Source organism: Pleurodeles waltl, chromosome 6 (genome assembly GCF_031143425.1).
Source record: "Pleurodeles waltl isolate 20211129_DDA chromosome 6, aPleWal1.hap1.20221129, whole genome shotgun sequence".
Lineage (NCBI taxonomy): Eukaryota > Metazoa > Chordata > Amphibia > Caudata > Salamandridae > Pleurodeles > Pleurodeles waltl.
This window is the reverse complement of record NC_090445.1, coordinates 51953663-51978874: the sequence shown is the minus strand read 5'-3', so window position 1 is coordinate 51978874 and position 25212 is coordinate 51953663. Positions and strand designations below refer to the sequence as shown.

General features: G+C 43.6%; 1 protein-coding gene across 2 annotated transcripts in view; it reads left to right on the top strand.

The window, feature by feature from the left end:
- The window catches only part of LOC138299177 (butyrophilin subfamily 1 member A1-like), a 121102-nt gene that overhangs the window by 15183 nt on the left and 80707 nt on the right, over positions 1-25212 (top strand). For both annotated transcript variants that reach the window (XM_069237272.1, XM_069237270.1), the window contains exon 4: positions 4417-4494. In XM_069237272.1, the coding sequence (XP_069093373.1) occupies positions 4417-4494 (78 nt within the window). The remainder of the gene's footprint in view (positions 1-4416; positions 4495-25212) is intronic.

Below are 25212 nucleotides of genomic sequence, written 5' to 3'. Positions count from 1 at the left end.
GTAGTCTACTAAGGAGTGAGGTTGAGGGATCTTATCATGATGAAAATATCATATTTCTAGGAATCATTGTTAGTGATACTGGAAGATGGCTTAGTGAGTTAGGCACTCGCTGCTGGCTTCTAGTGTGACCTGCAGACCATAGTTTCAAACCCTTGCCTTTCATCCAACAGAGGTCGATACATTGATGATATTTAAATTAGGTAATGTTAACACAATTTATTTACAACACTTAAAAATGAAAAACCCTGCATTACTACGCTCCATGTAAATACAACTCATCGTTCCAGTTACAATTATTTGTCATGTCATATATTCTTGCATCCCACAAAAATCTCTCTTTTGGCAGCCCTTAATGTTCTCAAATACTATGGGACTGTCACACCAAATTGCCTGACATTTGCATACTTTATACAATCATTCTTCTTCCTCCCACTATCACTCATTCCTTATATAATATAGAGGAACCACACACGACTCAAACAGTTATAAAGTGGTTCCTTATTTTAGACAATAGTCATATATTTGTTAAACATATTTCATAGGTTTTCAAAGAAATCTGTGTGTCACTACAGCTAACAATTTGTTTGTATGTCTTAATAATTACTTAAAATCTTAAGTCTGAAAATAATGTTAAAAACTTAAAAAGACAGTCACATATATTCATAATTGTATACACTCCAAAAAGACACTCCAGAAAGACACTATTAACTCCCCACAAGTCTTACCTGCATTATATAACCATAATACCTTGCCTTTTTCACTGTTTTCCTTAGATGTCCCTGTTTTTCCCTTCTATCGGCATTTCAATGCCACAGTTCCCCTCTCCTCTTCCAGACCTTTAATGGGCTCTTGTTTTGGTACCCAATAATCTGCTAGAGTCTGGTGGAGAAGGACACCCAAGTTGGTGATAGCATCATCATCTCCAGTGTAAAGATATACAGAGATGCTTTACTCCAGTCATTCAGTTAGTCAGAAAGGAGATTTTTCATCACATATTTAGGTTGTCCTTTTGATTTTGCTGGAGTAGTGGAAGAGATGAAACAATTTTTTCAAAGCAAAAATGTTTTCACACATTAGAGGAGTGAGCGACAATCAGGAGCTTGCCTGGGGTTCACCCTTTTTTATTGTTCCCCTGGAGAAAGAGATCTACCACTTCCCCCACCCTCTTTTTTAATTCTAAACCCAGTGATTTATATAACTTGACTTCCCGGGTGTGTACATGTAAGCTTTGACAGGATGGAGCCTTTGTTTGGTGTCCCTGGCAGGCTACTATGTGTAGTTTGAGACATGAATGTGTGGAATGAAGTCACTCTGAATAGATGTGACAAGGATCAAATCTTTTGATGTAAACTGAATTTTAAAGTGCTGTTTCTGCTCCTGTTGAACATCAGCCTGATCCATCTGCAGACGAGGTGGGCAAATGAGTCTACGGCACAGGGTAATACAGGCAGTCACCCCAAAAATCTTCCTCAAACGGAAGTCAGGATTCACAAGACCGATCCAAGAAACATGTATGAACAGGACACATGTTGTAGATGGTAAGTAGGTTTAAGAGGTATTTGAGTTGCTGCTTCCCCTAGTCACTCCTCTCATGCCAAAAATTGGGTTCCGCAGAGTGGGCCTGGCTTCAACATTATTGCCAGAGCTGATTTTGGCACATGAGCTAGCTGCACCGAGCGTTCTTCCCTACACCACTCTCCAAGAGTACGCTAACCCTTTGACCTTACATCCACCTGAAAGTAACAGCCCATGGAGGAGGTACTTGACAGCCGAGGGAGCTGATTCTTGAGTTTCCATTGACAACACCGATACTTGTCATATGGATTGGAAACCTTGAGGTTGATTTTTTTTTTCTGTCATTCTCTTTTTTATCGGTTTATTTTCCGCACCACTGCATGTCTGTATGCTGTATGTGGGTGCAAAAGCTAAGCAGGGTTTAAGTGACCCTTTGATGTCTTGGTGATTTTTGTGCACAGGACATGGATAAGAAAGGCAGAGTTCCACAGGTGGCGATGAATGGTGAAGTCACGAAGACCACAATACCTTCATATTTTTTGCCTAAAGTATTAAATTGTTGGCTGCACCTGGCAGAGAACAAGTTGAACCAGTAGATGCTCAATTGAAAGGAGAACAATTGTCACATCTTTAATTCTTCTTTAATTTCTGTGAACATATAACCTCCCACAATTCTAAACACTGTAAAAACTTGGGAAGTTGTGTGATGGATTAGGGGGCAGATTTTCTGATGCGGTGGATTGCATTTGCAGGGCAGTCTGGGTTTAAAAAATTAACATCAAAATGCTATTTTGGAGAAATCAGTTGAATGCAGTGGTCTAAAATATAAAATACTACTTAGATGACCCAACCTTTCAATTCTTCAGATTCAAACAGAACTTGTTTGGTACGTGGTACAGACCATAGCACTTTAGTTTATTATGAACGTGTGTGAGGGCGGATGGGGTTTGGTTCGATATTACTAAGAATGGAAATGGTCTTGAATATGTCTGCAAAAAGGTGCTTATTACTACTAACTCTGGGTTTAAAAATACAATTTCCAATGATTGTCTGTATGAGCCTCCCAAAAGAAGTCTGTGAATTGTGCAGTCTTAGTGGAATCGAAAGGTCTGCTGTAGGAAAATGGAGACGTAAAGTGGAAGAAGTAAGATAAATGGAAAAGACCATACACTGAGTATGTTAAAACACGCCCTCCCAACCAGATTCTCTAAATTGTTAGATGATGTTGCAATACCCCCCTCATCAGAACACTTCTCGAATTTCCTAATTGTAAATGCCATGTGACTCTATTCCAAGTCCTCTTCACCTCATCGCTTTTTGCGCATAGACAAAGTCATCCCTTTGCCTAGGTCCAACATTTCCATAAGCCACATAAAAATACAAAAGGGTCCTTACCTTCAACCCCCACAGGAAGTCCTAGGATCTTCATTTGCTTCTGATGTGTAGACATCAGTGTATATAGTGCAACTTTTCTGAAGTTTTACTTAAATAAGGTGTTCCCCCTCCCCTGGTATTCATGAAGCAGAGTCTATGATACCTGATCAGTGTGTTATCATGTAGGGGGTCCTGCATGTGAGCTTAAGTCTCTTCTCGGTGGGTTCTGTCCACCATGCTATGCTGATACTTACTGTATAATCAAAATAATACATACCATAAAAACATAAATATACACCGAAAAATACAATACAAAAACAAACACAACTGTTTCATGAGAAATTGTCTGGCTATAATAGGGTCATGAGCCTGGACTCAGCACTAACCAGCATCTAGGAATCAAAGTTGAATGATCAAAATGTTTGTGTTTTGGTTTCCACTTCCTGCAGTCGTAGATGTACTACTATGCACTGTGATGCACACAGGCTCTATAACAACAGCATGAATGTGGACATAACAAAGTGATATTTTAAGTTCTCATACACCTGTGAAAACTTGAGGAATATATCAATTTAAAAAATAACACGGATCCTTGGATTGTGTGAATCCAGTGTCAGACTGACCTATAAAGATCGGTACTGATATTCAATGGTACCAAAATGAGCTACAGAAAGGGTGATGCCCCAAGCAGAGTCTCCATAGGATTTGGTTGACTATTAGTGAGCTTCATCAATGAGCTCTGCATATAACCAACATCCGTGTAGTTTTCTCTTTTGATTTCCATATTATGGTTAAAGGTTCCATTTAACACTTGTGATTAATTTTCTTTTTGTGAGTTCTGGTCACTCCATTGTTTTATGTTGTCTTCTTTAGCTTTTTCACTGTGTTTTAGGATTACCTGTTTTAAATGAGTTGGCAATATTGTCGAATTTAGCTGAAAACGTTCTGTTGTCCCTATCTACCTCTTATTTCTAACCACTTCTGGCCTATGTGGTTATGTATACTATTATGCTAAAAAGGGCATTTGTCCCGTCCAGTTTGTTCTAGAGATACCTGGAGGAGGGAGCTGGGATTGTGTATTTGCGTGTGTGTCTGATCCTATTTCCATTATCCACGTCTGAATAAAAAAGGACAACCACATAGGGAGCCCCAGGATCCTCATTTGGTGTGTGATACACGGCGGAATTATATTCTTCTTGATTGTCCTCTGTGATGTGATCCGTAATTTGGATTGTGTTTGATTTGCTGTCAAATTGTAGCTCTCTTATGTATGATATTTCATGCACAAAAGGATCTGTGCAAGGTTTGCCTGCCCTGAGTTAGTTTAACATGTTGTGCTACACCAGAAATGGGTACTTTTAGAGGTGTTACAAGAGCATGGCTTGCTCGTACAGGGTATGGATGTGCCCTTGGCACAGAGCCACATTCCAAGAGGGTGTGTGATCACCTGTATGTATGGTGTCTGAAGTCTGTTCTCCCTACTAATATGAATCAATTTAAAATACATCTTTTATTTTTAATTCTCAGAGATGGACTTCACTGCTTCAACCACTGGCCTATTTTACACACTCATCTGCCTTTTAAACATCCAAGCAACTAAAGCTGGTAAGTGCACAATTGTTAGTAGCACTGTTTTATTATTTAGCGTGATTGGTTTAACCTACATTGTCAACTTACAATCACTTCAGCTTGTCAAGAAGGCAGAACATGACATTTGCAAAGGTAGTTAGAGTCCACCGTATAAGAGGAATGGTTCAGAGTGTATTGTTATTCATTCACTGCCTATGCAGAACAACAGACCCTCAGTCAGAGATGCATGGCACTCCAAGTGACATGCATCCATGTTTTAGTCTTTTAATCAAACTTTCTTTATTGAAGCTTCGTAATATGTCAAAGACAAATAGAACATGTCAGAGAAATGGACATCAGCCTTAAAGTACAGTGCTAACGGGGTTCATAGTTTCCAAAAAAGTTAGAGTCAATTTCAAAAGCTACATCAAATATTCATGTTTGGATGATACACTGAAGGGAAGGGAAAAAACAAAAAAAGAAAAAACGTTTTTACAAACATAAGCAAGAACAAGAGATAACACAATATGCAGCATGAGTATCAGCAATTAGCATCTTTTATTAAGCACCAAGTACAGACTTTATGTAGTTTATGGTCTCCTTGATTTGGAGGAAAAAAGCCTCAGGGTCATGGATATTCTATATCTGAAAGAGATGAAGTGCTCGGGTGCGCATGAGGTGCAAGCTGTGAGGGGGAGGCCTCTAGAGAGAATGGACACCAGTGGACCCATTGGTATTCAAAGTTTTGTTTTAGCCTTTTTAAATGTTGCACTTTAATCAGATTAGGAGTGGGTTCCTTGCTGACATCTTGTGTGGTTCCATCTTCCATAAGTAGTCCAAGCCTTTCTCAGCTTGAAGACAACAATGCTGGTTTCACATGGTTTTTCTGGTTGTTAAAGGACGCTTGCTGCATCACCCAGCACTATAAACTCCTCTCGAAGTCCACTGTAGATAGACAGTTATCTGCTCAATCTGAACCCTCCTCGACTGGGGAGAAACGCCGGCCCTGATCCTTCTCGGCCTCTCAGCAACATTCAGCACTACATCCCACTACTCCCTTATCAAGAGGCTTCATCACATTGCAATCCAAGGAGACACCCTCAAATGGATTGCATCCTTCCTCACTGGAAAAACCCACAGATTCCACTTCCACCTTTCACCTTGGAACCCAAGAACATCATCTGCGGCATTACTTAAGACTCGTCTCTCAGACCTGCGCTATTCAACATCTACCTGACCCCTTAGGCCAACAACGTCAGAACCCACAGAATGAACATCATATCCTACGCAGATGACAACCCAGCTCATCCTCTCACTAGCAGAAGACCCCTCTACCACGAAGGGCAACTTCTGCAGGTGCATGATGGCATTGCCGACTGGATGAATAGCAACTGCCTAAAACTTAACACAGACAAAACTCAGGTGCTCAAGTGCTGATCTTCAGGAACAACACCTCCCCGTGGAACGACTCCTGTTGGCCTACTGAACAAGGACCAGCACCCACTCTGATAGACTACTCTCGGAATGTTGGCATCATCCTGGACAGCAAGCTCACCATGAAAAACCAGATCAATGCAGTTTCTTCCGCCTGCTTCCTCACCCATAAGATCTTCAAATGGCTCCCAACCAACACCAGACAAACCATCAGTCAAGCCCTAGTCACCTGCCAGCTGGATGTTGGCAATGTAGGTATCACCACCCATCTCCTGAAGAGACTACAGACCATACACAATTCAGCGGCCAGACTAATCCACAACCTCCCCAAATGGACCCACATCTCCCCCCACCACAAGAAGCTCCACTGGCTCCTCATTCAGAAGAGATGTCAATTTAAGATATTGAACCACACCTACAAGGCCCTTCACATTCAAGGACCAGCATACTTCAACCACCGCCTCCAGACACATGTACTCCACTTCCCTCTCCCTCACACACCCCCCCGCATCCGCCGAAGCAACAGTGAAGGACACTCCTTCTCCTACCCCATGGTGAAATTCTGGAACAACTGCCCCTTCACCTACGGACCTCATCCTCTCTTCTGAAATTCAAGAAAGGACTAAAGATCTGGCTGTTCAGCTGAACCCCTTAGCTGCCATGTTCTCAGCTCCTCGATACCCTGGGCTCTATAAATCCTGTTTGATCGACTCAAAGGGAAAATGAAGAGCTGTAACAAGTGTAGCTTCATTTTTTGAGAGCAAGTTTATGACCACTCTAAATTAATCTCAGGGAATGTCCAGCCTTTTGGACTACAAAATTGCAAAAAAATACTTTGAAGAGCTGCAATCTAATCTCTTGTCATTGTGTGGGTAAGAAAGGAAGTGGCTCAGACTTCTTTAAAATGGGGCATGTAAGGAGGGTATTTGCTATGGCTGCGATCCAGCCATATTATTGGGTGGCAGTCGGTACCCACCTGGCTGTTACAGTACTACACATCTGATGTAATACCAGACACTTCTTTTAACTTCCAACTTGTGGGAACTGAAGGTTGCGTGAGAGGGTGGGGGAGTTAGGATAAGGCCAAAGGATAAGCAGAAGTTACTTGGTTCTAATTGTGAATTTTACATTTGTTGTCCTGGGGTCTCCTAAACTATAGGACTCTAATTTGAACACCATGTTAGTACTTGTCCCTCAGGTAGTTAGGTAGAGTGATCCAAGGCCTACTTAGGAAGGTGGTGTGCAGGTAGAAACTCAGAACTCAGTAAATGTATTTGTAGTTGTGACTAAATTGAGACCCAGCCAGTGATTTGACTTAAATAAGCATAAGTAAATTAGGCTCAGCACACACAGGAACACAACTACACATAATGAATAGCATTAGATTCCACACAAGGATCTTGTTTATTTACTGGGATGTGTGTATTTATAAAGTAAAGTTTTAGACAACCAACATCAGCATCCCTGGGGAATGCCCTGGTGCAACTATAAATCAATTGTGAACATTTTAGCTTTATGTTTCACTTAGTTCTTATCCCCTGCACTCATTTTGCTGCCTCTGCAGCACATGGGGCCTCTGTCCACTCTTAATACCTGTGTGCTCATCTGCACCCGCACTCTGGGGGTAGCAGCCAGTCACTAGGCACAAGAGCTGCCACCCAGCATGGCAAGAGCAGATGCCATTAGGGGCCACTTCAGGGGATGGGACCCTCTGCACTGCTAAGTGACCTCTCACTGGGGTCACACTAGTCCAAGAATCCCACCACCCGAAATGGGGCTGAAGAGCTCACCCTCAGATCTGCAGGAGTGTGAGGGCCTCTTCAGGGCACAACACTGGGCACCCTGGTATGAAGCCTTTTTGGCAACTGTTGTCACCAAGTGCCAGTGCACCTGGATCCCTGGGCCTACTGCCAGGAAGTGTGGTGGAAAGAGGAGTGAGGTGGAAAGAGGATACTACTGTAGTTTGAGATTGTAGGCATAGTTGGAAATTTGGCATGCTATCTTAGTTGATTTCAGCTTAGATTAAGAGGTAAAGGTCTTTTGATGCCAAGCCATCCTGATGATATTCTTTTAGGTAAACAAAGGGACCAAGCAGGACTAAAATGGAGGCAATGAGACAAAATATGTGGGTCATGGTCAATGTAAATAAGGGACTTACCCAAGACCTAGTAGGATGATTTACCTCCAGGCCCAACATAGTGCTAGATGACATTGGTTTCTACACCCTTCTACATTACTTCTTTTATCCAGTATGCTGGGCTGTAGATTCCTGTGCTAGGTAGTGCTGCCCTCTAGGCATGCCTCCAGTAGTCCCTTATCATTTCAGCAAACAGGTGCCTTTCCTCAAAGCAGCTCTTCTGGAAGGATGCAGGGCTTCTGGTTTGTTCCCCATCTGGCAGAGGAACAGTCCGTCAACTACCCCAGACCTGGAAGTAAGTGAGACTTCCTTCTCTACACTGCTGTGTAGAGTCAGGACCCTGTCAGTGAGAAATGCCTGAAACACTGAGTTGGTGTTTCTCAGTGTTTTTCCTATTTTGACAAACATATGTGTGTCTCAGAGCCCAGCTTTGGTTTTGGTCTCCTTCATACAGGCTGCTCAGCCACATCTGTTTTGATTTCCAGACCTGGCAGGACCTTGGTTGAGCTACCGCGGTGGTGAAATAATGGACTAAAAGAAGAGGGGTCTTCCCTGTCTGAACTTTCTACAACATACTCCATTCATATGTGTCAGTTTTACATCAAAGGGCCTAAGGACAGTCCCAGGCTTTTTTGCCAAATCAGATCTCTTTCTGGCAGGCTCCTCTTTAACCTCCATCTTGTCAGCTATGCACATACAGGATGTGTAGAAAGCAAACACTTGGGAAAGTCTATAGAAGTCTAATACATGTTTAATCAGGGGTGGCTACTTCGCTATGGCAAAGGAGCATCGCCCCACTGGCTGAGCCAGAAGCAGAAAAATAAAGCAAGAGTTTACTATTGTTTTATTTTCCTGCTTCCGGTACAGCCAGCTGTGCAGGGAGAGCGGGGTTGGGCCACGGGAGGTGGGAGCTCACCTAAGTGCGCATGTGTGTTTGACTAGCCGTCTGAGGACAGCTAATCACACATGCCCACTTAAGTTTCTAAGGCCCCACTGTGTTTAACAGCCGTGCTGGAGAAACTGTGCAGACCCCAGGGCTGTGTCTGAGCTGCAGTCACTGCCACTCAGACCAATCCTGGTGCTGCTTTCATGCTCAGTTTTGCATGAAAGCAGTTCCAGGATTGCTGGGGAGCCTGTGCTGGTGTCCCAACAGTTAATGCTGGGACATCAGAAGAAGAGGAGCGCGAGGTGGCAGGAGGTGGCAGGGACGGAGGCAAGGTAATTTTTTTTTTCTCCATTTATTTTGTATTTTTACCTCATCTCTGCCCCACCCCCAACCCCCCGTCCCTCCCCTTGAGTTATGCAGCCGCCTCTGTGTTTAATGCAAAAATATAGCAAGCAGCAAAATATCTTAAGTGTGAATTCATAAGTCAGTGGGCCAGCGCTTCGCCGTCTGCACTGTTGGAACATACAATACTCAAATCACTTAAATTTTAAACTTCTTTTATACATTTTCTATAATGCTGCAAGCAGAGAGTGGAACCCATGATTAAACTGGGATGCTACATAAGCAGCTAACGAGCATGTGCCTAGCTCTTTTCATGGAAAGAATGTAAGAAGTAATTGAGAAGAAGATAACATGAGGTACAGAAAGCTGACCACTAAATTTGAGGGAATAATTGGGAAACAAAATGGAGAAGGATCTGTTTGTTTCAGATACTTCACAGCATGTCTGAGGTCGCTGAAGAAGGTGGGTTGGCAGAGTGTCTGATGACAGGCCCTACATATCCAGTGTTATGAACCCCAGTCCAGCCTGCCACAAATGAAATAAGTGTATTCCTCTCGGAAACAACAATTCTGAAATAACTTGCCAGATGGCAAGTGGTTTCAAAGGAGGTAACATAGTAAGGTATAGTCTCCAGGACATTGAAACACCCAGTTTGTCACAAAAAGATGCTCTAGTTACTGTGATCTCAATGCTCACAAAACTGCCCTTGTTTCGAATAAGCTAGATGAATAGTGTCTGACAAAAATAGCTTTCAGGATTGTAAATGTCATCGATAGGTTTCTGGGAGGGGTCAGTGCACTCGTGTATATGGTGCTTATGGTCGAATAGATCAGTGCAAATGTCCTTGTTGCTGAAGGGCACTCCAATCAAAGGCAGCCATCCCAAGATGCGAGGGGATGGGAAAGCGAGGGCAAATTCAGCAGGATGAAAGATTTATTGTTAGCCAGTATTTCTCTAGTAGCAGGTAGGAGTTGTTCTGGTGTCCAGATCTTTAGCTGTGTTCAAGGACAAGCAAGTTGCAGTTTGACTTCCGGCCAGAGCCCCATTCAACTTTTACAAAAGTACTAGAGAACAAGGGCAGCAGTGAAGAGAGCAGGCCACACAAACAGGGGGATGCATTGTTGGAAGCTGGTCATTCATTTCGGGCGGAGATGGTAATGACGAGATGTGGTAGGTACCTCACTGTGCAACTACATGTAACACGGACTGAGCGGTTGGGTCCACTGAGGAACATACAGATCTGGCAGGTCTCAGACATCAAGTCCAGTTGCAGAAGGAGAGTCAAGAATGGTTACAGCAGGTGGCCCTGGTCTGAGGCCTGGTGTGGCTCTGGAAATAGGCAGTAGTGTGCAGCCATCCGGTGGGGGTGTAGCACGCTTGCTCTGGAAAGCGTGGATCCACATCAACAATCCAAGACACTTCCCAGCTGTGTTGAGCAGCACAAGATAAAGGACTCCAAGATTGACATCCTTTGGTACACCTTAATGTAGGTACAATTACCTGGCTAAAGGGTGTGGTGGACCTTGGAATGGCAATCAGGTAAGGAAGCTTGAACTTAAGAACAGGAACTGTAAAGACATCAGTACTGGAGAACTGCGTCATCATTTAATTTCAAGGCTAACGTAACAGCTGGGACAGGTAGATTTGAAAGCATCACCAGAATGTATCCCCTAACTATCTTATAGGAGCTCAACTTAGTCCTTTCATTTGCTCTGGCCCTGATTGCCACAAAGCCAAAGGTAAGGCATCAGCCCATTTCAATTGGGTCTCAGAGCACAGTTTTGCTATCTTATTCTTCACGGTGCTATTATTGCACTTACCTTACCCTGCATACTCAGGTGATAAGCATAGTGAAAGTGTGGTTTGATCTGTGGGATAAATTCCCTGAGTAGGCGCTCAGCTATGGTTATGACATCTTGTGCTGCTTTACTCTTCCGAATATCAAAACTATGCACTTCAGGATATTTTAAGGCACAATGTAAAGCAATCACTCTCAAACACCTTCGTAAGTAGAATAATCAAGTTTATTTAAGGGGCAAGTTCTCAGCTAGCAAAACTAAACCACACTAATATATATATATATATATATATACATCAGGAAAGATATAAGCACTCTGTGAATAATTGCAAGAGTAAGTGCATATAATACAAGCACACACAATATACCTCAATGCTCAATAGCATGAAAATGACTGCAAGAATAAGTGCATATTACGCGCGCACACACAATATACTTCAATGCTCAATAGCATGAAAATGACTGCAAGAATAAGTACATATTACGCGCGCACCCACAATGCACTTAATAAATTGAAAAGCTTCACCGAAAAGAGAGTCTGCATCCCTCCGCCGTACACAAAGCTGGGGAACCCAAATCAGCTAGCACAGGGAGCCTCTGTTCGGGACAATCAGTCCTCCTGGCGTTGCGTCCAACCCAGAAGAGAGTTCCTAAACCAGCCCATCCAGGCCCCCAACTTTTATAGTATTTACTAACGCCCAGGAGTCTTTTCTAGAAAAAGACCCCCTCCTTTACAAATTGTGCAATCGGCGGTACCTTGTTCACCCTTCGAGACGTCTCCTCAGAACGGGCCAAGTTCCCAGGAGAGGACTCCAAGGTGAAGCTTGCATTCCTCCTTGTGTACAGGCAGCTTGCATTCCTCCTTGTGTACAGGCGCATCCCCCTGTTGTTCTAACTGATAGCTCGTGGAATGTAAATAGCGCCCTTCGTACCAGGCAGATGGAGCGAAATTGAGCAGAAAAACACCCCACCCTTCAGCTTGCCGAAGCTTGTGGAAAAACACAGAACAGTGCCTTACGCACCGAACCAGACTCGACAAAATGGAGTCGTGAACCAAAATGGAAGCGAAGGCCAATGAAAGCAGAGGCCAATGGTCCACACTCTGCACCACTGTTTACCTTGCACGTAGTGCTGCCGCATGCACGTAGTGTATGTAGCAATACATTTCCACCCTTGGACCATTTGGCCAACTTACAACTAAGTATATCCTATAAGCTGAAATGGCAATGCTCTTGGGCGACACTGAGATAGAAGGTTAGGCACACACTGAATACAACAACATAATGAAATTAAAATAACGGTTATGATAATGATTACACCAAAGATATAACGCAGTTGGCCTAAATTAGGCAGCCATCCAAAAGCCCAATCCCACCACCCCTTGTCAACATCCTGCTGCACCCCCTTCACCAACTTATGCAGGGCCTCTATGTGGGAGTTGATTGATATGGAGTGGTCGGATAAATTGAAGCAACATAATCCTTCAAAATCACTGCAGCCATGGTTGTGTTTAAGCAGTAAATAATCAATAGCAGCGCGATTCTGCAAAGCAGCTCTTCTAATTCCCTGTACATCTAATAACAGCTCAGCTAAGGCAGCTGATGTATAGTTAATATTCTTGACTACTAAACATGCAAGTTTATTAATAACTCTGGTATTATATACTGCAAGTCCTGGCACCCCTACGATAGAACCAGCTAAACTAACATATTCTGTTTTGGACAGCAATGAAATTTCAGAATCACAGTCCGTAGGTAATTGAATAGTGTCTCTGGTATAGCGAGGGTGTAGAGCAGTATCCATAGGAAACATGAGAAAGCCTAAGCGTGACCAGGCACAAGGCCCTCCGGTTAGATTGGCTGGAATATAAGTAAAAGAAAGATTACCACAAGAAAAGAGCCAACCTTTAGGCAACTTAACATTTTGAATGTGGCTGGCAGCAGGCACCACATGTTGGCAAAACATCGAATTATTTACATTCAAACAGGTTAGGTCAGTCCGTGAGTGGCACAACGTCCGTTGTGCAGCAGTTAAGTTTTTGTCTCTTTTCTCCAATAGGATCACAGGTCAATGAATAGCACACATCCCCATTTGAGATGTTAAACGTGAGTATAGATGTCATGTTCCTCCACAACCGCTTGCCCACCTCCGGGCAATGACGGCAGTACTCATAGAGTGACAGATGGGAGCGAACGTCACTCACATCCACCATTCCATCCTGGTTTGTATTGTTAAAGATGTGTAATAATACAGCAGCAGGAGTGGGCACTGCCACTAGACAAGTGGTAATCAAATCTTGAACGCTTTGCATGTTACTCATACAGAAGTGAGATATATTCAGCACTTCCTGCGCTAGATGAATCCAAACATTGTTCGGTTGATGCAGCAGCGTTGGCATCTGCGGCTGACGGTTGAATTTTTGGGCTATGAGCCCCTCCCGCTCCCCGGTGGAGTCTCCCGAACGGGCTCCATACACCACACTCATGGCACAGGCACTCCACAGGATGATCTGAAAAGAACAAAGGACAAAACACGTATTATCATTCTCGCAGATAGCATTTGTCAGCGGGAACATGTTCCCATTTGTCTTGACCAGGTCGCATAACTACCAGGACATTGTCTGGTCCAGTGGCGATGACATCAACGGGTTGAGGAGGGTTATTTGGGGATTCAATCCACACTTTGGCCCCTGGGTTCTTGTCAGTAGATCCAAACCCTCCTTTGCCTCTCACAGTGAGAAGAGCTGGGGCGCTCCCCTTCTTAACAACACCTCCATAAACCGGCATGATGACAATTTGGGCAACGCGATCACTAGGTCTGTGTCACCACTGTTCAAAAGAATGACTTTCAACTCGCCTTGGTAGTCTGCATCTATCACGCCTCCTAAAACTTGGATGCCCCTCAAGGCAAGCCCAGATCGAGGGGCGATCAGACCGTAATGCTCAGGGGGAATCTGAATTCCCACCCCAGTTTCAATCAGAGTGATGTCTCTAGGTTTCAATCGATGCATGTGTAAAGCATGTAAGTCAAGTCCTGCAGATTCTGGTGTAGCTCGATATGGGGCCAAAGCTCCTGGAGCTGTTTCCCAATACACAATGGTATTGCTCGTTGTAAACGGATTAATCTGTAAAGCAGGTGTCAGCATTCTCATGAGAGGTGTCTCGGCATTTGTTAGGGGTCGGTTGTTCAAAATTTGCAAAGCATCATACAAATTATCCCTCCACCCCTTCAGTGTCCCATCATTCAGTTTACGCAATTGTTCTTTCAGCAACCCATTCATTCTCTCAATCAGTCCCGCTGCTTGTGGGTAGTAAGGTATGTGAAAAATCCACTCAATATTGCGTTGTGCACAATAGTCCTGCACTAGTCTGCCCTTGAAGTGGCTGGCGTTATCACTTTGAATCTGGAGTGGCACCCCATAGTACAGAATCAACAGATCTAGTGTTTTCAGGGTGCTCTGCTGAGTTGCGCGCTTGCAGGGAAAGGCTATGAGATAACCAGAGTAAGTGTCTACCACAGTGCAGGCATACTGACACCCTCTGCTCACTGGCATTGGTCCAATGTAGTCAATCTGCCAAATCTGTCCTGGCAATTTACCTCTACCTAGCTGGCCTCTCACCACCTGTGGGACCGGTCTGTGCTGTGCATGCTGACAAATGGGACATTCAATGATCGCTGTTTTAATCAAATCTAGGGGAAGATGCATCCCTCTAATCTCAGCCCACCTGTGAGTAGCCTTTTCTCCAAGATGTCCGCATTTCTGGTGTGCCCATTTAGCCATTCCCACCAAATCAGAACTCTGCGCCTCCACTTCAGCCTCTTGAATCTTGGCTCGATCGTCTGCAAGACAATTGAACCATCGGTCTAATGAATCAGTTGGACAGTGAGCGTCCACATGATAGACAGTCACGGTGCTTTGAGGTAACATTTCCCAGATCTCCTGCCATAACTCCTTCCCCCATACCTCTTTGTTATGGATTTTGTACTGATGTGCATGCCACGTGGGAAGCCAAGTAGCTAACCCATTGGCGGTAGACCAGGAATCTGTATAAATGTGACATTTTCCGGGTAGCTCCTGTTTTAAAGCCTGATACAAGGCATAAAGCTCTGCATACTGGCTACTTTTTCCCTGTCCTGTAGTTGTCAAAAGCTGCTTGGTAACAGGATTATAGGACACTGCCTTCCAGTGCCTTTTCGCTCCAACATATTTTGCTGAACCATCTGTGAACCACACATGTTTTTTGTCATCTGCAGACAAGTCTGCGAACGGCTGGCCCCACCCTACTGGGGATTCACACACTGAAGGTACATCATGCAACATTTCGGAATTCTCCACTGGAGCCTGCGCTACCTGCTCATGCAAAACGGCGGTCCCTTTTGGACCCGCTCGTGCCCTGTCCTGAACATACCATTTCCATTTTATAATGCTGGCTTCTTGCGCATGTCCAATTCTATGAGTTTTAGGGGAACTCATCACCCACTGCATGATGGGAATTTCAGGCCTTAAAATCACATTGTGTCCCAGTGTAATTTGCTCAGTATCAACCAGGGCCCAATAGCAGGCCAGCAGCTGCTTCTCAAAGGGAGTATACCGCTCTCCTGCCTCAGGTAACTTCTTTGTCCAAAATCCCAGAGGCACCCTCTTTCTTCCTTGTTTTTGCCATAAACTCCAATTGGCATACTGCCCCTGGACTGTCACATTCAACTCAATGTCTCCCTCTCGAATCGGCCACAAATCCAAAGCATGCTGAATGGCGTCTTTCGCCAATTCAAACGCGCGCTGCTCCTGCTCTCCCCATACAAACACATTTTTCTTTCGTGTAACTTTGTACAATGGGGCCAAAATCTGAGACAAATGGGGTATATGTTGTCTCCAATACCCGAATAGTCCAATAAAGCTCTGGGCTTCCTTCCGATTTCGCGGTACTGCGAATTCCTTAATCTTTTGTTTCACTTTTGGCAACACTTCTCTGTGTCCCTGATTCCACTGAATGCCCAAAAATTTCACGCTCTGAGACGGTCCCTGCACTTTCTCGGGGTTAATCTCCCACCCTTGATTCTGCAAATGTTCCACCACCCTGTCTAGCTGAATTTGCACCTGTTCTTGCGTCTCTCCCTGCATCATCACGTCATCTATATAGTGAGAAATTTGCACTCCAGGAACCACTGGTACTTCATCCAAATGCTCTGCCACCAGCCGGTGGCAGATAGTGGGGCTATGTAAATACCCCATGGGTAATCTACAGAAGGTGTACTGACGCCCCGCCCACTGGAATGCCAGCTGAGGCTGGCTCTCAGTAGCTATTGGTATCGTAAAGAAGGCATTGGCAATGTCAATGGTTGCATACCAAGTCCCACTGTGTTTCTGTATGTTCTCAATCAAGGTAATGGTGTCTGGGACCGCTGCAGTCAGAGGAGGTGTATGTTTATTCAATTGGCGATAATCAATGCAAATCCTCCAACTGTTATCACTTTTACGAACAGGCCAGAGGGCATTATTCCACGCAGTGGTGATGGGAACTATTACCCCGGCCTCTAGTAAATCATGTATAGTCTGGCTAATCTCCTCATGTCCTCCCGGTATTCTGTACTGTTTCATTTGAATCACCTTAGTAGCTTGGGGAAGTGTTACCGGAGGAATCTTCAACAGCCCCACCCTTGCGGCGGCTATTGATATAAATCTTTTGGAACCAAATTGATAACATCCATCTTCCAAATGTAGGGTCATCCCTTTCAAAATGTCAATTCCAATAATGTATTCGGGAATGGGCACAATCAGGACAGTGTATTCTCTCTTTGGAAGTGCCCCTATTTTCATGGGAACCACTATCTGCACTGCCGGGGTTTCTTTTCCGCCCAATCCCGTAATGGTGAAGTACTGTCCCCTGAATTTTCTTGGATTGCCATGAATCAAAGTGGCCTCCGCTCCGGTGTCAACGAGGGCTCGAACTTTTTGAACATTTCCACGTTTCCAATAAATTTCTACTTTGACATGAGGTCTGTTATCTTTGCGAGCCCATCCCTGCACCGGAGTTTGGCCTGTTTCCTAATCTATTTTCACTCTGCGCACATCAGAGTCTGCCCAAGTCAAATCTGGATACAGTTTGCTGTAATTCTCAGGGAACTCCTCCTCCCTGTCTCTGCTTCGCAACCTCTCTGAGCTTACCAGCTCCCTCTCCCGCTCTCTTCCTCGAGTTTTCCCAGAACCTGTCAGTTCCCGGTCTCTCTCCCTGCTCCGGGTTCCCTCTGCGCTTCGGTGCTCTTCCTCCCAATTTCCGTCCTCTGGGGATCTCTCTCTACTGTGGGGTTCTCTCCCTCTCTTTCCCTTTTCACCCTCACGCTCCTCCCCTCCTGCCTTTCTCTGGTTCACCACTTTGTTATCCTTCTTGTTCCCTTTCCTGCTCCCCTCCTTTTTATCCAAACCGCGTTTGCGGTACATTTCCCACATGTCCTTGGTGCTTATCCCATCAATTTCATTCCTGGTCACCCCATCTCGCAGCAAGGCCTGAAACATGTCTCGCCTTTTCACCCTGTTGTTATCAGTACGATTCTCAGACCGTGAATTCCTCTCTGGCTTAGCCCATTCTCCTAAATCACTTAACTCACGCACCGCTTCTACCACCTGAGACAATGGGTTACCCGTCTGATTAATTAACAAAGTCATGATGACATGCTTATATGCAGGAGGAGCGGCCCTAATCAGCCGGTTTCGCACAGACACACTTAAAATTCCATTCATCAAATCATGGGCATTACCCATAAAGATAGCTGTTTTCATCCCTTCTTCCTTCAATCTCTGTACTGCATCTCTCAAAGTATACCAAGGTTTATCATTAGGCGGCCAGTCTGACTCTGTCGGATACTTCTGAGCACACCCTTGCGCAGCTAGCTCTAACAAATTGGTCATGGGACCATTCCCTGGATAGGTTCTAAACTCATTTTGAATAACCGGGTCTGTACTTAACATACAAAGCCTCGGGGCGTCGCCGTGATCCAATTGGACCCCCTGGCCCCCCATATCGTGCACCCGCACCAACCACGTAAGCAATGTTTCCCCAGACCTCTGTCGAAATCTGTCTATCACATCACTTAGTTCTTGCTGTGTATAATCCTCCAGGGCATCCAACATCACCCCTCCAGGATTAGCTGGGCTATGCTGTAACTTTCGCCGATATATGGGCTGCGCACGGACAACATTCCTGCGCTCTGTCTTCTCCTGTCTAACATCTTGGCAGTCATCGCCCCCGGACCCATCTGAAAAATCAGATGTATCCAAGATGTTTCCATCCCAAAATTCAGGGTCAAAGGCTAATCCTGCCTGAGAGATAGCTAAATGCACCTTCTTTTTATTAACTTTCCCTCTTCGTTTCTTGTGTTTATATTTAGCTACGCTAACGGCCGTTCTCTCTGCAACCAGTTGGTACATTTCCAACTTATCACTTAATAATTTATTTTGACAAGCTAGCATGGTAGAGGAATTTCGGGCTTCTACTAACTCCTTCCCCAGCTGCTCGTGGTCTTTTTGTAACTGTAAACATTTTTCATACAACTTTCGGTACGCAGAAAGCAAGATCCAGCCTCGCCTCCCCAACGCACAAATCTCCCTTCCCTTGTCAATTGAAACTTTCTGTAAGCATATAAGAAGATCTTCAGGTTCCACATTCAACATACACGCATTCCAATTTTCACACAAACCAGCACAACGTGACCATTCCTGAGCTAAAAGTTTATACGGGGCAGTTTCCCACCCCGGTATTTCTATGTCTGGATTTGCTACATGAGAACCTGCTTTTGAGCTCGCTTTGATCTTATTAAGCATTTTCCCTTTTTTTTTTTTTTGAATCCTGCCGACTACGCCAATTTGTGCTGCTTTACTCTTCCGAATATCAAAACTATGCACTTCAGGATATTTTAAGGCACAATGTAAAGCAATCACTCTCAAACACCTTCGTAAGTAGAATAATCAAGTTTATTTAAGGGGCAAGTTCTCAGCTAGCAAAACTAAACCACACTAATATATATATATATATATATACATCAGGAAAGATATAAGCACTCTGTGAATAATTGCAAGAGTAAGTGCATATAATACAAGCACACACAATATACCTCAATGCTCAATAGCATGAAAATGACTGCAAGAATAAGTGCATATTACGCGCGCACACACAATATACTTCAATGCTCAATAGCATGAAAATGACTGCAAGAATAAGTACATATTACGCGTGCACCCACAATACACTTAATAAATTGAAAAGCTTCACCGAAAAGAGAGTCTGCATCCCTCCGCCGTACACAAAGCTGGGGAACCCAAATCAGCTAGCACAGGGAGCCTCTGTTCGGGACAATCAGTCCTCCTGGCGTTGCGTCCAACCCAGAAGAGAGTTCCTAAACCAGCCCATCCAGGCCCCCAACTTTTATAGTATTTACTAACGCCCAGGAGTCTTTTCTAGAAAAAGACCCCCTCCTTTACAAATTGTGCAATCGGCGGTACCTTGTTCACCCTTCGAGACGTCTCCTCAGAACGGGCCAAGTTCCCAGGAGAGGACTCCAAGGTGAAGCTTGCATTCCTCCATGGATACAGGCAGCTTGCATTCCTCCTTGTGTACAGGCGCATCCCCCTGTTGTTCTAACTGATAGCTCGTGGAATGTAAATAGCGCCCTTCGTACCAGGCAGATGGAGCGAAATTGAGCAGAAAAACACCCCACCCTTCAGCTTGCCGAAGCTTGTGGAAAAACACAGAACAGTGCCTTACGCACCGAACCAGACTCGACAAAATGGAGTCGTGAACCAAAATGGAAGCGAAGGCCAATGAAAGCAGAGGCCAATGGTCCACACTCTGCACCACTGTTTACCTTGCACGTAGTGCTGCCGCATGCACGTAGTGTATGTAGCAATACACATCTGCTCTTGCATATGCATATACTTCCACCACGCAGAAAACATACAGTCACAGACTAATAAGAGGTACATTTAGGCATTTGCATGAAATCCATTTGTAGATGAACAAAGAGGTCCCAACGAGGTTGAAAGCAGATATTGCATTGCAGGCTTATAAAAAAGTGCTGTTAGTGGGTTGCTGCAGCAGTTATTTTACTGTCCATTCTGACAGGGACAGCTCCATGACACACCGATGTGAGGTTTCGTAGCAGAAATTCCTGTGTGACCTCACGCCCTGTGCCGTCCCTCCACAACTCATTCAGGGTCCCTGCTTTGTCCAGTATTGTTTTTCGACTTCAGAGGCTCACTTCTGTACCAAAGACAAGTGCTTATAAAAGGCAACAGGAAATAAACCAGTCTCTACAACATACATAGCAGGTTTATTGGTTCATTGGCTCAGCAACCTGGCCAAATCTCACATTGGGCAGGCGGCGTCTCTCAACATCCTGATCCAAAGTGTCCACATCATGTCCAAAGTATGGTCCATCTGCAAAATAGTTAAATTCATAGTTTGGTATAAGTGCATCTGGGTGGTCAATGCAGGGCTTTGTCATTGGCTTGGTTACTGTAAGACAATCATGGGGTACCCCCATTCGCTGGTGGGCATTAGAAAAGTGGGGTTTAGAGTGGGGCAGGGGACTAGGGCGATGTGAGATGCAGACAAGAAAAGGGTTTCATATCAGGACATCTGAAAAGTGGAAGTCTTGGTAGTGAGGAGAGCAAAGCAGAATGAGGAAAAGCTAAGGTCAAGGCAGAACCTAATACATTGTCTTCAGATGCTTGGTAAAGTGGGCAGCAGCAGCTATGGAGCAGAGACATGAAAGAAGACCTGTCTCTATGTCTCTATTTGCTTTTTCTGATCATTATGATTTTGGAACAGCACTCCAAGTGCAAATCCATATAGTTTTGGACAAAATATTGTAAATGATGTTGCATAAACGGAGAACCCCACAGTGGTTGTAGAGAGAGGGCATGTTTTATTTGTACAAATGCATGTTCAGCTTCTTTAGACCATTGTGAAGCTATAGAGGGATCTTTCTTATTTTCTTTTTTTAATTTCAATATATTTTTATTGAAATATGTACATAAAACAAGGAAGCAGTACATGATCTGATATTACATCAAAAGCGCATTTGTTTCAAATTAGAGAGAAGGCTCAGGTGACATAGTATGAATATCTTGGATATCAAAAGAGAGAGAGTGTGGAGAAGAGAAGTAAAGGGGAGAGAAACTGGGAGAGAGGAAAACAATATATACATAGAGAGATACACACAAATGTGGGCTGGAGCCACACATAGATAAAAGATACACAGCATTAGGATTATTCCAGATCAAAGTTGCTTATGGAGGTTTGATATTTATCCAGGTACAGGTCCAGATTATTCCACCGGGATCTAGAAGAGGTGGTATTGAAATTATCATTATGTACGATATTGTCAGTGCTCCCCTGGGCCACCATTTGTGATACTAAATGATGTTATAATTTTAACATTCTTAAAGTATGGTTTTAACACCAATTGTAAGTAAAAAATCCAATAGATGAGGGCCTATTTGCTAAATGTAGGTTTCGGTGTGATTGCAGAAGGGCAAGAATGACAATTATATGGTTAAAACTGATACTAGTATTGAGGACTTATATTACATTCCAGAAGGGGTATATATATATATATATATATATATATATAATTTACAGTAGAAAACAAGGTGTTCAAAATCCCCCACTGGGTCAATGCAATGCCAGTAAAGAGCGGAGTCAACCAGGCACCTTTTGTGTAATCTCGTATAGATCCTCCAATATTTGCATTGTGAAATCAGATGCTAAATTTTATATCGAGGTACAGAGTCTCAAATAAGCTCTCATGTCATTTGGGAGGGAAAGGGAAATGTATTAGTTGTACAAGACACTTTCCATTTACCTTGATTATGAGATAAGTCCAAACAAACTTATTTCTCCAGGAGTTTATAGATTGTAGAGGCCAGATGTTATTTACTTGAAATAGAGTCTGGTGTGGTTCTTAACTTCCTATTGGCTGCTTTGATTTTCAGGAAGTTATAAAACTCTGAGGGTTGTATCTTGAATTTCTCAGTGATCATCCTAGTAGTTCCTCTTCAGAAAAAACAAGCTGAAGATTTTCTACTTTTAAAAACTATCAACCTATTTCTCTACTGCTTTTCCCTCCTAACCGTTTAGAAGCTAATGTGGCACAGGTCCTTTGCTCACTTTTTGAAATTTCCCAGTTTTTTAATTTTCACCACAATGGGTTTCGCCCAGCTCACAGTACTGAGTCGGTAATGTTATCTTATTAGATGATACGCTCAGGTACTGTGATGAAGGCCTGATCTATGTCTTGATCTTGTTGGATCTCTCAGTAGCCTTTGGCAAGGTTAACCACAAATTGTTTGTGGGCTTCATGGAGGCTGCCAGGCTTCAGGTACCTGCTCTTGAATGGATGAGATCTTATTTGGAAGATCGCACTCTGTCCATCTGGGTCTCTTCAAAAGGAATATAGCGGCCCAGTTGTAGTATGGGGTCCCCCAGGGATCCTCCCTATCACCGCATCTGTTTAACACTTACATCAGGCCCCTGAACTGCAGAATATATACTTATGCCAACAACTCTCAACTACTTTTCAGATTTAATGGCCCCTCTGCTTCTCAGAGAAACTTTCAAATATCTATGCATTTTGTGTGGGATTAGATGAGCAGCAACTACTTAAAACTCAGTGCTGAAAAAACAGAAATCGTGATTCTGATTGATAAAGTTGACATGTGGAATCCTTCAGCTTGGCCTTCAGAGATGGGTGTAGCTCCCACTCCAAAAACTAGCGAAAAGCCTGGGTGTTACTATAGATAGTGAGCTCTCACTATAACCTCAGATTGGATCAGTGATCTCAACTTGCTTCTTGATACTCTGGAAAATTAAAAAGATATCTAGGTTTCTTACTCAAGGCGCCTTTAAACGTGGAGGTTATGGCATTAATAACTTCCCAACCTGACTATGCCAATTATTTAAATATTGGTCTTTCAAAAAATCAATTGCATAGAATTCAGATTGTCCAGAGTCAGACTTCCAGACTGATCTTAAACAATCAAGGAACTGTCTCATTAATCCCTTAGTAAGTGATCTCCACTGGCTCCCCTTGGAACAAAGGATTATATTCAACATGTGTTGCATTACTTGTAAAGCTTTACTGGGCGAGGGCCCCTAATTTTATAAAAACAAAAATTAAGAAATATATTGCTGGTTGGAAATGTCATTGCTCCTCTTCAAATGTACTGACTATTCCAATATTTAGCAGGAAACAGGTGGGTGTCACCAGTTTCTCTGTACAAGCACCAAAGATCTGGAATTATTTGCCCCCATCCGTACACCTCGACTGATTATTGAAGGTTCAGGAAACAAGTTAAGACCTGGCTGTTCAGGCAAGCCTACCAATTACCAAAATATGGGAGCTAAGCTTTTAGCAGAGACTTCCAATTGTTTCCCTCTGCACTATGAAATGCTATGGTGCAAGAGCTCATAATAAGTTATTTTTTAACATAACATACCATATAGTGAATAAGAGGGGAGATGTTGAGTGACCTAAGTTTTTAATCAGTAGGATCCCAGAATTTTCTCAGCATTTCTAGATGCCTTGCTTAGAGTCAATTTTGATACACTGATTGAACCAGATAAACAGATAATAGAAGATTGCCACCATAGATAAGTCAGGGAGAATGTAGCCGATAATGCTGAATATCATATTGTAGAGATAGCAACAAAGGGGTATCAATGTCATACAGTACCAAACTCCACAATTGCATACAATCCCTGAGCTCCATAATGAAAGTTTCCAAATCTTTCAGTTCATTTCGGGTTTTCAATTTCAAATTCCTCTGTGAAGGTTAATTCAAGCGCATTTGGTATTCATGACTCCAGTAAGGTGACACAGGACTTTGTTTTTTTTCCAGAGTTCACCAGGAGCCCAAATATTCATAAGTTACAGCTTCTCTTCCTGTCTTCTAGATCGGTGACCTCTTTCTCTAGTGAGGCTATTTTCTTAGCCCTCTAGTCAGATTTTTTTGGTCAGAATGTTCTGGAAATCTTCGGTTCTGCAGAACCGCCTTTTTTTTCCCTCTAGTCTTTTGGTTATAGGTGTGACATAATTTCTCAAGCCAGATAGTTCAGCTTATGGTATATACGTGTTAATCTTTGTGCATTGTGTTAGATCATTGAGAGAGTTTAAATATTGAATGAAATCTATGGCTTTATCAGATTTTCTTTTGACCGGGGAGTCTGGAAGAGGTGGGTTCTGTTTTGTTCTTTTTTTCTTTTTTACTCACCTTCTGGTCTTTAATGTCCTTTGCTTTTCTGTCCTCTTTAGAATGGTGAACGATAGTACAAATTACGAAGGAACAGTAAAATTACAAATAGAGTAAGGGGTACCCGCAGTAGGATGATGAGATAACCAAGCCAGTTGCCGCGTGAGACCAAATATGATCTTTGGGATCAACAGGAAATTCCAGGTGATTTATGTTCCTGGCAAAGATGCAGGACATCGCTTAAGATGGGACTCAAACAGCAGTGCAAGACGTGTATTCTGTATATCCATCTTTAGGTGTGGTGTATGTACTAAGATATTAAGATAGAAAATATTCTCCAGAGTAATCTTTTTTCGGGATATCTACAGGCTGAGATTTTTATGATGCCTTTTCACCCCTGCAGAAACACGTTTAGTTGAACTACTGGTCCGTGTTTCCCCAGCTATGTCTCCTTAGTAATGATAGAAAGAACTGTGAGTAGGAACAGGGGGAAGATCTGTCGTCATGGTCGTTAGCTGGTGAATTATTTTAGAGTGTCACACAGCTTGGTGCAAGGTAGCTTGTGGGTGCTTTGGAGATGCAAATGCTGGTGAGGCAGGATGGTCCCCTACGAATTGGTGCGACAGGAGGGACAGGAGAGTATGGGTACAATACACTCACACACTTGTGTTGGGGATCTTGGCAGTCTAAAGCCGGGGGTAAGTAATAAACCCTCTCCTGGTGGCAATCCAGTTAAGCAACTGTTAAAAGCACGGCAGCCTTGCAGTAGATGCTGGGCCACGTCTCACGGTTTTTTGCGTTGGAACCGTAGCAGCTGCACTGGGTAAAGAAAACTCTGTTGCGTGGGAATTCAAGGCTAATCTGTGGTGGAACCAGGTTACGAGGAGGTGAGCTGATATAATTTTACAGAA